This window comes from Cucumis melo, chromosome 9, assembly GCF_025177605.1.
Source record: "Cucumis melo cultivar AY chromosome 9, USDA_Cmelo_AY_1.0, whole genome shotgun sequence".
Taxonomy (NCBI): domain Eukaryota; kingdom Viridiplantae; phylum Streptophyta; class Magnoliopsida; order Cucurbitales; family Cucurbitaceae; genus Cucumis; species Cucumis melo.
Genome location: NC_066865.1, coordinates 2,141,216 through 2,154,271, shown reverse-complemented (window position 1 = coordinate 2,154,271; position 13,056 = coordinate 2,141,216). Strand labels below are relative to the sequence as shown.

At 27.0% G+C, this 13,056-nt stretch overlaps 2 protein-coding genes across 2 annotated transcripts; one reads left to right on the top strand and one right to left on the bottom strand.

Annotated features, from left to right (window-relative positions):
* Positions 1-5,591: 5,591 nt before the first annotated feature.
* LOC103498740 (probable calcium-binding protein CML45) lies at positions 5,592-6,618 on the top strand. The gene has a single exon (XM_008461478.3). It carries the CDS (start codon positions 5,878-5,880, stop codon positions 6,421-6,423), a length of 546 nt encoding a protein of 181 aa, XP_008459700.3. The 5' UTR covers positions 5,592-5,877; the 3' UTR covers positions 6,424-6,618.
* Positions 6,619-11,594: 4,976 nt separating this feature from the next.
* On the bottom strand, positions 11,595-13,056 carry LOC103498493 (expansin-A5-like). Its single transcript, XM_008461106.3, has 3 exons — positions 12,829-13,056; positions 12,459-12,747; positions 11,595-12,369 (listed from the first exon to the last, which is right to left on the bottom strand). Exons 1-3 carry the CDS (start codon positions 12,959-12,961, stop codon positions 12,060-12,062), a joined length of 732 nt encoding a protein of 243 aa, XP_008459328.1. The 5' UTR covers positions 12,962-13,056; the 3' UTR covers positions 11,595-12,059.

Here is a 13,056-nt window from a genome sequence, read left to right as displayed (position 1 = left end):
ATAAAAATTTGATGTTAAAATGCAAGAACTATTTTTTGTTAATACATTAATTTATTCGAGCAAACCATTCGTTATAGAAAGAGTCAATAATCTGAAAAGGGAAGGGTGATTGAGATTAATATTTCGTTCTATATTATCAATGAAGGAATAACAGTAAAAAAATATATATGTAGTCTATATATTTGGAGTCTTCAAAACATATAGACAAAGCACTGCATTTAAAATTATTAATGAAGATACTTGAAAATCTTGAGAGAAAATAATGTGTACTAATTATGGATGAATCGTTCATTCACTATGAGTTGTCTAACAAAATTATTAGTATTGAATAGACATACAACTGCTACAACATATTCAAAGACTAAGAAAGACTTTAATTTTGCCCATATGACAAGTCTTCTTTTTCTATATCAAAGAGACAGTAATCTTCAAAAAAAATTAAAGATGATTTAAGAAAAGAATCATGTCGTATATTAAGAAAAATACAAAGAATAACAATTCATATAATAGATCATTTATCTTTGTAAATATTAGTGTGTGCGTCTTATGTTAATATTATTAAACTTCGTCTTAATTTAAAAAAAATTTGTTGATGTAACATGTCAAACTCGAAAAGAAAAAATCTTTTTTACTAATCAACTTTTTATTTGTCATTCTTCTTTTTATATAGTCTAGGAAGAATTATATTGTAGGACTTTTTTAAGCTTTGAAATTGAGATGGTAATTTAACACAACTTTAAAAACAAAAGATGTTTTAAGTTGTAAGTTTGTAAAATGTTAAATAGCTCAATATATGTATAAGCTTAAAAAATAAATACTAAATATATGTTTGGTTTTTAATTGTTTGGGACGTCATTTTTTATTTAATTAATTTATTTTTTAAAGGATTTCAAAATGGAGAATTTAAATTGGAATTATTTATTTATTTATTTATTTTGAAAAGATATCAGTAAAAGGAACTAGAGAAAAGTTACCCTTTCACAAATTTTATTTTTAAAAATATACAAATACTAGTTAATTTAAACTCATGTTGACTCATCATTTAATTTATTATTTTGCTTGTTTTAAAATTGATATATATATATACATGTAATTAATAAGTTTGACATAAAATGTATAAAATAATATAATTTAATAGTAATTAACATATACTCATTTTATTTTTAAATTTTACGTTAAAGATTGTTAATTCAATTTTTCTTATCAAGATAAAAATAAAAGTTCAAATAATTTGGGTAGAAATTCTAGTTTCTTTGATCTTTTTCTTCTTCTCATTTTCTTGCCAATTCATTAAATATCATGGAAGTTTAAGGAGTATTTTCGAAAATATAAAAAAACAGCAAAATATTTACAATCTATAAAACGATTCTCAAAACGAAAAAAGCTCAGATGTCCACCGTGTAAAATACCAAAAATGTTCCGTCAACCAGACCGTAATATATTTGCGATCATTTAGATATGACTATAATTTATACACGATCGTTTAGATTTAGCTACCATTTATCTTTTCTTTTCAATTCCATCGTTTAATTTTATTACATGTTTAATTTAGTTACATTTAAATTTAGTTACACGATCGTTTAGATTTGATCGCAAATCTAAATGATTTTAAAAAAAAAAATTGGTACATGATTTTTTTAATTTTTTTTGTTACATAATAGTTTAGATTTTTTTATACGATCGTTTACTTTTATTATCATTTACATTTGGCTCCCAATGCAAATGATTTTTTTTCAAGATTCTTTATATACAATCTTTCATTTTTTTTTACACGATTGTTTACTTTTTTTCAAAGGATCGTTTACACATTTGGCTACTCCAATATAAATGATTTTTTTTTTCTAGATTCTTTATACACAAGTAGATACCATATTTTGGCCATTTATTTTTTACATTTTTTTATTACTTTATTTTATTTTATTTTTTTATTAAATTAAGTTGATTTGAGTTTGAATTTATTTTAAAAAAAAAAAAGAAAACAGTAATTAAATTTCATATATTTTCTCTGTTTTCTCTCACCCACTTCCAGTCCTACGATTTTTCCCCTCCCTCTCCACGATTCTCCCTCTCCACGATCCCCCTCCACGATTCTCCTTCTTCACGACTCTTCCCACTTTCCCACTATCATAAACACGATCTTCATGATTTTGGAATCTAAAAAAAAAAAAGCTATAAGTGCCCTATAAAGACAGAGAAAAAAAAGAGAGGAGAGGGGAGATTTCTTGATTACTAAAAAGAGAGATCAGTTAAAAGGGAAAAGCAAAAAAATTTATTTAGCCAAGGTAAGTTTTTTTTTATTGTTCTTCCATTCTTTAGATTTAATTTGTTTTAATTCGTTTTGATTTTATTCCTTCGTCAAATTTTACTGTACTGTGTTTAATTTTTTTTAGGTTTAGGTTTAGGTTTAGGGTGTTTAATTTTGTTAGGTTTAGACCAATTGAGTCTATATCGTTGGTTTGTATTCTAATTTTGTTGGGTTAAACTAATTGGATATTATTGTATCAAATGTTGCCTAGGCTATGTTCAGTTTTTTTTTTAAATTATGGCTCTTAAGGTTAAACCAATTGAATATCAATAGAATAGTGTTACATCAAATTATCAAATTTGCCACTGTGTTTAATTTTGTTAGGGATACTATCACATCAAATCTGTTTGTGCTACATAAAATCCCCTATGCTTTAAATTTGAGTTAAAGTAAGCAATTTGATTAAAATTTGTTAAATGTAGGGTTTAATTTTGTTGTTTTACTGTTTATTAAGTATGTTTGATATTGATTGATTAGATTGGTTAAATGGCAAAGTACTTATTTCAGCACTGTATATTATTTATTATTATTTGGCTATGTATTATTTGTCATATTTGCCAACTATTTTATACTGTATTATTTATGGGAAAGAGTAATGTTCATTTATGGTTAAAATTCCATAAATACATTAAATTTCTCAATTTTTAAAAGTTAATACAATTATTTTTAAACAAAGTATATCTAACAATTTTATATTTTAGAATGGGACTGAGTAGTGTTTTCTTTAGAATTCATTAATTCTTTAGATACATGAAATTTTTCATTAAAGGCCTATGATGGAGATCAAAATATCAAAGTTTGATATTTTAATATTCTTGAGTTAAATAAAAAATTATTTTTAAATAAAAATTAAATTCTATTTTTCTAATGGCTCTCATGCCACCCATATAATCATCAATTCAGACTTAGTTTTTTTAGTTATGAATTGATAACCATGGGACATTTAAAAAATATCAAACAAAAAACTTTGTTTTGTGAACCTCGTTAATTTAGTTTAAAAGATAAATTTTGGTAATCATTTTTATGGGTGTTGTAGGTGCTAATACCTTCCCTACACACAACTGACTCCCGAACCTTAAATCTGAAGATCAATTTTTTTTGTGGTGACCAATCACACCTTAATATGATTGGTGGCGACTCCAAATCTTTTAAATATTAAAGATTAAATGATTGGGGGATGTCGGTCGCTCCGCGTCGCGATCACGTCACGACACACAATCTTTTATTTTTTTTACACGATAGTTTACATTTGACTACTCCAATCTAAATGGTTTTTTTTTCAAGATTCTTTATACACGATCTTTTAGATTTTGCTATTTTTTATAAAAGACAATAGAAAGAAATTACCGTGAAAAAAGGAAGAGAAAAAATAGAAAGACGATGGAAAAGCGAAAAAAAGAAGAGGAAAAGAAGAAAAACGATGGAAAGATTAAACGACGTAAATAAAGAATTAAAAAATAAGAAAGATGATAGAAAAAAATTGCAGAAAAAAATAGGAAAAAAGAAAGACGAAATCGCAAGAGGAAGACGATAAAAGAAATAGGAGAAAGATGATGAAAGAAATAGCCGGAGTAGGACGAATCGCAAAAGAAAGATGGAAGGGTAAACTTGAAATATTTAAAAAATGACTAACTTTACGGTTTTGTAAATAGTGTGGTGTTTTGTTACATTTATGTAAGTTTCCCTAAGTTTAATACTTACCAATTTTGATTCTCATTAATGGTGAAAGATTAAATTATTTTAAAAAAATAGGAACTTAATTGAAAAAAGAATAATAAATTCATAAAATACTTTTTATTATATCCATAAATGTCCATTTCAACTGATCTCATTGAACAACTTGTCTAATTCCAAATATAAAAAATTCATAGAATATTAAATCTTAGATGAACAAACACCCAAATTCGCAAAATACTTGAAAAATGTTAAATTGAGATGTATTTAGTTTCAAAATTTTAAACAAAATACTTAATATATATATGCCGTTAAAATTTCAAGTTATGTTTAATATACCCTAAATTTTAAGAATGTAATAAATTCAATGTTGCACCTTTCCTTTTGACCATGTAAGTATGGAATTAGGAACTTTTGTTGGGGTTAGTTGAGTATTTGTAATTAATAACATAATTAGCTCTGCCCACCAATTTAGTGGGAAGAAGAGTAAGCCACAAATATAATTAAAAAAAAAAAAAAAGGAGGGAATAGAAAAGAATTAAACATGAAAACCACTTTGTCCAACTTAATTACCTATTCCAAGAACCTTCAAAACCAAATCCCAAATAATAAACAATAGAAACATATACATACATACATACATACATATATATATATATATATATATATATATATAAGAATTTATAATCCAAAGTTTGGCTTGTAACATTTGGCATTCAAATATTATATGTTCCATTATTTTTATATTCTCTTTTGATAAACATCTTAGTGAAATTTATAATTTTTAGATAAATCTTTGCTTTCATAAATGATTCATTTAGATTTTCAATTATGGCTTTTTCCTTAAAGTGTTCGTGCATCAATTTTAATCGTTGGTTTTGTTAATACAATATTCGAAGAAGTTAGACACATATGTAAGAAATTGAATACTTTAAAAACTTTCGAATATATATCTTGATAAAGAATCTAAATTAATTTTCATATTACAATTTAAAATTTTAATTAAAAAAATTAGATACAGATAACAATAAGATCCAAAATATTAGCAAATATAGCACAATACATAAAATTGCAAAATATCGTAAAATTTAGATCCATCTCTCAAAGTCTATCCATGATAAACTATATAACTAGTAAGAGTTCTATCATCGATAAGAGTCCATTGTCGATAGGTTTTTTTATATTTGCACTTCTCTAAATCGTTAAATATACATTTTTTCTGTAATATACACTTAATTATTATTCAATGTTTTATATATATTACAATTACTTCAAAAATTAATATCTCGTACAATCGTTTCTAAACTAAATCTAAAAAAACTGTGTAAATTAATATACATATAAAAGTTAAATATTTAAATTGATACCATTATTAATGGGATGATTTTAAATATAATAAGATAAATTAAAATATTTACAAAATTTCAAAAACTTATTAATGAGTTTACTCATCGATAGATTATAAAATAATTTAAAAACAACCTGAAATAATTTCTCATTATTAATTAAGAGTATATTCAAAACAATATAATGCATTTTCTTTCCTTTTTCCTCTAAACCTTTTCAATAAAACTCCAAAAGTTTCGTAGAAAAGTCCCCAAATTTGACAAAGAGAATACCTAACCGACCCACCACCTTCCCTTACCTTCCCTTCCCTTCCCTTCCCTTCCCAAACGAAGCTTCCTATTCAACAACTCTCAAATTTGTTTATACGTTGTTTTCTTCGATTAAATTAAATTTCTTTTGACTTTCTTCTCCAAATTCCCCTGTTTCCTCCCTCTTTCAAACCCCACTAACGCGCAAAACAGAGCTTCTTCAAATACCCCGAATTCAACAATCGAACTCCATCGAACAACTATCACAAAATTCATTCACAACTCACAACAGTCACCAACAAAATGAATTTTGGTCTCTACAACGTTTCCATGGACGACAAATCAACCCCACAAAACCCCTCTTTCCGATTCCTCATAATCATCGACTTCCTCCGTTTTCAAAACCTTGCCTCTTGGCTCTGTTCCTTCGCCTCCACAAAGCTAAAACAGAGTACTCTTCCGGCGTCCTCAAAATCGGTGGAATCCAGCGCCGGGGAGCGGGAGCGGCTGGTGAGTACAGAGGAGATGAAATGGGTTATGGGGAATTTAGGGATGGATTGTAGCGAAGGGTCCTCTGTTCCTTTGTTTGGTTCAGCGGAAGAAGTGGCAGAGATGTTCGATCAAACGGCAGCTAGTGCGGCGGAGGTGAAACAAGCTTTTGATGTGTTTGATATTAATGCCGATGGGTTTATCGACGTTGAAGAATTGCAGAGAGTGATGTGTGTTTTGGGATTCAAAGAAGGAGAAGGGATTGAGAATTGCGAGAAGATGATTAGTAAGTTTGATTATAACAAAGATGGGAGAATTGATTTTGAAGAATTTGTTAAATTGATGGAGGCTGTGGTTTGATTGTAATTGAAAAGATTGAATTTTTTTATTTATTGAATTGATGTTTGTTGTGTGGTCGAAAATGAAGCCTTTTGCCCTTTTGTGGTGTGTTCTTTGGGGTGTTTTTTTGGGTAAATGGAATTGAAACTTTGGCCCATTATATTTCATGACCATGTAATTTTCATATCTATATTACAATGTTCACATATATTTATATCTCCACTCTTTTATTTTTATGTTTCTAGTCATTTTATTTTACCACTCTATCTCTATAAAAAAAAAAAAAAAAAAAAAAACTAAGAAACAGTAATGAAAGCTTTCCACAAGATGTTCAGAGAAATTGTTAAGTAGGGTTTGATTCTTTCCCCGAAAAGTAAGGTTGTATCGAGAGCTTTCTAGTTTGTTCTAATGGTAGGTTTGTCTCGAATACTTCTAGATTGTTTTTCTAATGTTGATTTGTCTTGGGGATTTTGTAGCTTGTTCTTAATGATCATCAGTCTCTATGTTTTATAGCTTGTTTTAAAATATTGATTTGTCTCGGGGGCTTAGCAATTTTATCCTCCCCTTTGCCAAAGTGTAAATAGAGAGACCGAAAGAAAGTAAGATTTTGATACACTTTTTTTCCTATCATTTATATATCGTTGATCGGTAGGGAGAACCGCATGTTGATTTGTCTCAAAAGCTTTCCAACTTATTCTTGAAGTTATAGTTTCTTAGGTTTGGAAGTCGGTTGATCTATGAAGTTCTTGTGGTCTACAAAGATGTATTTGAGTCTTCAATGTTTGGAGTATAATTTGCTTTTTAAATTAGTCTCTGACTTGTATTTCAAGTTATCTATGGAGTTTATTACTTAAAAGAGTTTTACATAGTACTCTACTCTTCGAAAAAATCCTTTCAACTATAGTATTTTAATCTTCAAGACCTCAAGAAATTTGTGTCCTTTAGATTTCCAATTAGTTTCAAAGCTTTGGTGATTTAGGATATGTTTAATAACATTCTTATTTTCTGTTTTCTATTTCTGTTTCTCATTTTTTTTTTTAAAACAGACGTGTTTGATAACCAATCTCGTTTCTTAATCTCAAAATTTAAGAAGCATTTTCAAAAAGATCGACAAAATTAGAGAAGCAGCAGAAAATAGTTTCTCTCAGTTTTGTTCCTATTTTACGTGTGATTCTATTTCCTTTGTATTTTAAAATCTTAAATTGGCTCCTTAGTTGGGAGGCATGATATCTATTTTGTTCTAAAGGTCTTAGTTTCAATTTATAATTTTTTTATTCTTTTTTTATATATATTTTTAAGCTTGGTTTTAATTTTTCCTTCCTTTATTAATTTTTCATATTTATATGTCTTTATTTTCTTAATTTTTTTCCATCTTTATTATTATTTTGTGTGTGTTTAATATATATTTTTTTCTTACCTTTATTTTTTCAAAATTATATGTTCAATTCAATTTTGAATGGAAAACTTACATGAATGGAACAAAACACCAAATTATTTAGAGCTCGTGTAACAAAGCTCATAAAGTTAGCAATTTTTTAAATATTCTAGGTTTGTCCTTCCATCTTTTTTTTTTTTTGCGATTCGTCTTTCTCCTACTATTTCGTCTAATTTTTTCATCATTTTTCTTCTTTTCCTCTTCCTTTTTTTCGCTTTTCCATCTTCTTTCTACTTTTCATCTTCTTTTTTTCGCTGCGATTTCTTTCCCTGTCTTTCTTCTTTTTTTTTTTTACGTCGTGTACAAAAAATAGCAAAATCTAAAAGATCGTGATTAAAGAATTTTGAAAAAAAATCATTTAGATTGGAGTAGCTAAATGTAAACTATCGTGTAAAAAAGTAAACAATCGTGTAAAAAGAAAATAAAAGATCGTGTATAAAGAATTTTGAAAAAAAAAATTAGAGTAGCCAAATGTAAACAATCGTGTAAAAAAAAGTAAACTATCGTGTAAAAAAAAAGTAAAAGATTGTGTATAAAAAATCTTTTAAAAAATTCATTTAGACTAGAGTAGCCAAATGTAAACGATCGTTTAAAAAAAAAGTAAAACAATCGTATAAAAAAAAGTAAACGATCGTGTAAAAAAGATCGATCGTGTAAAGAAATGTAAACGATGTGTACCAAAAGAATTAAAAAGATTGTATACCAAATTTTGAAAAAAAGATCATTTAGATTTGGGTTCCCAAATCTAAACGATCGTTAACCAAATTTAAACGTAACCAAATTAAACGATCATGTAACAAAATTAAACGAATAAATTGTAGTCATATCTAAACGATAGCATATAAATTATAGTCATATCTAAACGATCATAAATATATTAATTATGCGCGCGTTATTGACGGCGTGGTTGACAGGACATTTTTTATATTTTACATGGTGAACCTCTAGGCATTTTCCGCTTTTGGAATTGTTCAATATTTTGCCGATTTTTTATATTTTTGAAAAGACCCCATTTTAAATCCTAAATTTTAAAATTTTAGATTAATGTATTATTTGATTTTTAAATTTTATATCTAATTTTAAAATTTCTTTTCTATTTAGATATATTTATATATTTATATATTTAATTTAAGTTTAAATTTTAAATTGATGATATGTAAATTTATATATTATTTTGATCTTTCAAATATAGGTTGTGTATGTTTATTTAAATGTTTTTTTATTTTTAAAATTTTAAATTCCACGATTTGCATGTTTTTATGTTACATTACATTTAAATCTATTATGTTTAGTATCATCAATATTAGTTCGAATTTTACGTTGTATAAATTTCTTTTGCTAAGATAGTTATTTAGGCTATCTTTAATATTTTACAACTACACTGTTTACATAATAATATAACTGTTATATAATAATATAACTGAGTTGAATTTGAATCAATATCATTTGAGAGAAATGAATAATGAAAAATATTATTCTAAATCAAAATTTAACTACAAATAATTAATAAAAATTATAGTTATTAATTTTGTAACACGATTTATGTATATTTGATAACGTTAGTGCTTTATAATTATTTTTTATATTTTTTTAATGAATTGTATATTTTTTTACAAAAGTAAATAATATTTAAAAAAAAATTAGCAAAAATATTAGAAAAAATAACAGAAAAAATGATTATCAAACCAGCTTTTGTTTCTTTTCTTCAAGAAATAGGAAATATGAATATTCATCAAATATAATTTTTTTTTTCAAAATATAATTTCGTTTCTCTTATTCTCACAAAAGAAGAAACAAAAAATGAGAAACAAGGAAACATGAAATATGAAAAGGGAACATCATTAAATGGGCTTTTTGAGTTTTCAATCTTAGAAACTTGTTAATTTAAGAGTTTCAGTGTTCAAACTCTAGAGCTAATATTTTAAGGGGTTTATTAGATTTTTTATCTTTTATTTTCTGCAAAGAAGGTTTATTAAAGGATAGAAATTTATAAAAGTATTAATAATAGAAACATATATAAGTAATATTTAATAGAGGTTGATAGATATTTATTAGTATTTTTTTTTTCTTTTTGTAAATAGTTTGATATTTTTTACCTATAAAAATTCTCTAAAAATTATTATATATATTTAATTAATGAAAAACAAGTATTTTATTATGTATATTTAATTATTATGTAGATGATCACCTGCTTCATAGTGCATTACTAATTTGTCACTCAACAATTGTCACAATATGTTTGTCACACTAATCATAAAGTTGTGTACTGGATATATGACTTCCATGCAGCTTAACATTTTTTGTTTTCGAGCATAAGAAAAAATGTCTTTGATAACAGTAAATATCGGTCTTAGATTTCCATCCAAAAAAAGAAAATGAGTGAGAACGAAGAGATGAGAAAAGATAAAAAGGAATAAATTAGAAGTAGAACTTTTGCGTATAACATGATTTTTTTTGTTTTTATTTTATATATTTTAAGTTCGTATTAGTAGTGAGTGAATGTGGATTTTAAAATGAATGTTAAGAAGTAAGAAGTAGAAGTAATTGTATAATCTTTTTCACCTTTATCTTCCCTTTTATTAATTGTATAATCTTTTTGTCGGTGCCTCCCATGCATTTTAATTAATTTCATTTTCCCTAACTATATATAATGTTTTCCTTCATTATATTACAAAAGATGTTACGTTGCTCTATATTTATTAATACGACCACTTAAATTAATATTTCAATCACCAAATCATTTTACTTCAATAATACTACCTTCAATAATCCTTCATCATTATATATATATATATATATATATATATATATATATATATATATAATTCTATTTTACTATCTTCGTTAATTTCTATACATAGCTTTTAGATTATAGCTTTTGTATTTTTCTCTCCATGTATATATCCAAATTTAAATATGGTTTGATATTAAATTATTTCATTCACAAATGGCAAAAAATTCTAAACAATTTCTAGTTTAATTTCTATTTTAAAAAGTGGGCATTTCTAAGAATAGAAATATGGAATAATTCAATAATGAGAGTAGTGAAAATTGAAAACTTGAATGCATGTCTTGAAGAATAAAATAATGCATTTAAAAGTTGAAGAACGAAGTCTTTATTACACTATTAGAACCATATGTACACTGCTTCTCGAAGGAAAAAAAAAACATATTTGTTATAATAACTTTGTTTTTCCTATATCAATTATCATTCTAACGGGTTGGAATCTCTTGAATTTGTTATCTAAAAATACGAACAATTAAGTAGGAGGTCTTCCTATATATATAAATTCTCCGACCCTAGTAGTGTAGTATTGTATTATGAAAAATATTATGTCTAATAATATTATTATTCTCTCTCTATCTTGGAAATGTAGTTAACACATTGTTAGTGAACCATATATACCTGTGTGTTGATCTTTCTTTACATTTTTTTCCTTATTTTTTACATATTGATTTCGTAAAACAACTAAATACAATTATATATATATATAATATATATATATATATATATATCAAGTATCTCAATACTAAAGATATAATATCTATAATATAATCAATGATTCACTCTTAGGATTCTAAATACTTGAATGGAAGGTAAAAGAAAAGAATAATTGCAATGGATAGTATTTTTAAGATGATATAATTGAGTATTATCGAAAAGAATTGTAAATATATTAAAATCTATTGGAAATATACTTATTTTATATTGTACTATATTTAGTAGCATAAGTATGCATAGGAAGTAGAGAGAAGAAGCAGGAAAATATCTCTTTCATTTAGAAACAACACCACAACCTATTGTCTCAAATATTGCACAAACTTAAACCAAAAACCCCACATGCTTCTACATCTCCCCAACCCAACCCCATACCCAAAATACCCCTTTAATTCCCCTCTCCATCTTTATGTAATTTCATTTTCTACTACTCTCTCTATTATTTTTAAATTATATTATACGTACAACATATGATTAAAACATATAGATATATATATATATATATATATATATATATATATATATATTCTTATATTCTTTTAAACTATATTCAATAGCCAAACAAGTCCTTGAAGTGGTCCAAAAGCAAAAAAAGATGAAAAAGAAGAAAAAGGGTGAAATCTTTTAAACCATAAAACCCTTTTTTGGCATTTAGGAGAAGTGAATTAATATTTGTTTGTTGTTTCTCTTTAATATAATATAATTAATTAATTAATTAATTAATTAATAACGAAATTGGCCGCCGACATAAGTTTGGCCAAAGGACCAACCGGAGGGAGCTACGTTGTAGGAGAGGACTTTCCGGCCGTCGCTAGCGGTCACCAAAAATGAGAGGCTTTGTCCGTTGAGATAAGAATTGGACTGCCAATTTTGGCCCCAATTTCTAGACATTGGTTGCCATCTTGTTTTTGAACCCTTAATCGCCACCGCATGAATATCTCCGGCGCCTCCCACGTTTGTGATTAGTACTAAGTTGAAATATGAATGGCCGTTGATTGTGAATCTTATTCCTCCACTTCTCCTACACCTTACCCTGCAAAATTACATTAAAAACAACCCTAAATTCAATCTTCAAAATAAATCAAAGAACGTACAAAACCAAAACAGATATTTTGAAAGTACCTGCGGTAAGCGACGGGGATAATCCCAGCGCGATATTGAGCAATGTGTTGAAAGATAGGCTGAGAGAGGTCAAAATGATGATTTGGAGGGTCACAGCAGCCACCAGGAGGACAGAAATTAGTGGCAGTGACAACAATGGTGCCGGGAATACACCATTGAGGGTCATTGACACAGCGTAGCTCAAAACAAGCGCCACAACTGAGTCCATTATCGAAAAGCGCCGTGCTCAACGCTGCAGTGTTCGTCCCATAGCCTTGGCTATACAGATTCCCATACCCACAAGCGCCGCCTGTCATAAAAACAAAACCAACAATTTAGAATTACAATGAGGGAATCAAAAAGCAAAAAGGGGGCAAATTAAATTACAAACCCATTGTTCCTGAAGCATCACTTCCACCATAGAAAGTGGCATGAGCGCTGATCCAACCTCCATAATCTGCATTAACAGAGGAGAAGATTGAGAAAAAAAGAAGCAATTGGAGGATTGTTGTTATGATTGCCATTGAAAATTGAAGAAGAGAAGTGAGGATTGAAATGGGAATAAATAGAGGGTGGTGTGTGTTTGTGATTTTAATTTGAAACCGCGTTTACTCATTTG

What these genes read in the sequence shown, in the direction of transcription:
- LOC103498740 (XM_008461478.3), top strand. Translation starts at nt 5,878, where the DNA reads ATGAATTTTGGTCTCTACAACGTTTCCATGGACGACAAATCAACCCCA.
- LOC103498493 (XM_008461106.3), bottom strand. Translation starts at nt 12,961, where the DNA reads ATGGCAATCATAACAACAATCCTCCAATTGCTTCTTTTTTTCTCAATC. An exon ending in TGATGCTTCAGGAACAATGG is followed by an intron (nt 12,748 to 12,828) that starts GTTTGTAATTTA and finishes TTTTTATGACAG; the next exon opens with GCGGCGCTTGTGGGTATGGG. An exon ending in ATCCCCGTCGCTTACCGCAG is followed by an intron (nt 12,370 to 12,458) that starts GTACTTTCAAAA and finishes GTAATTTTGCAG; the next exon opens with GGTAAGGTGTAGGAGAAGTG.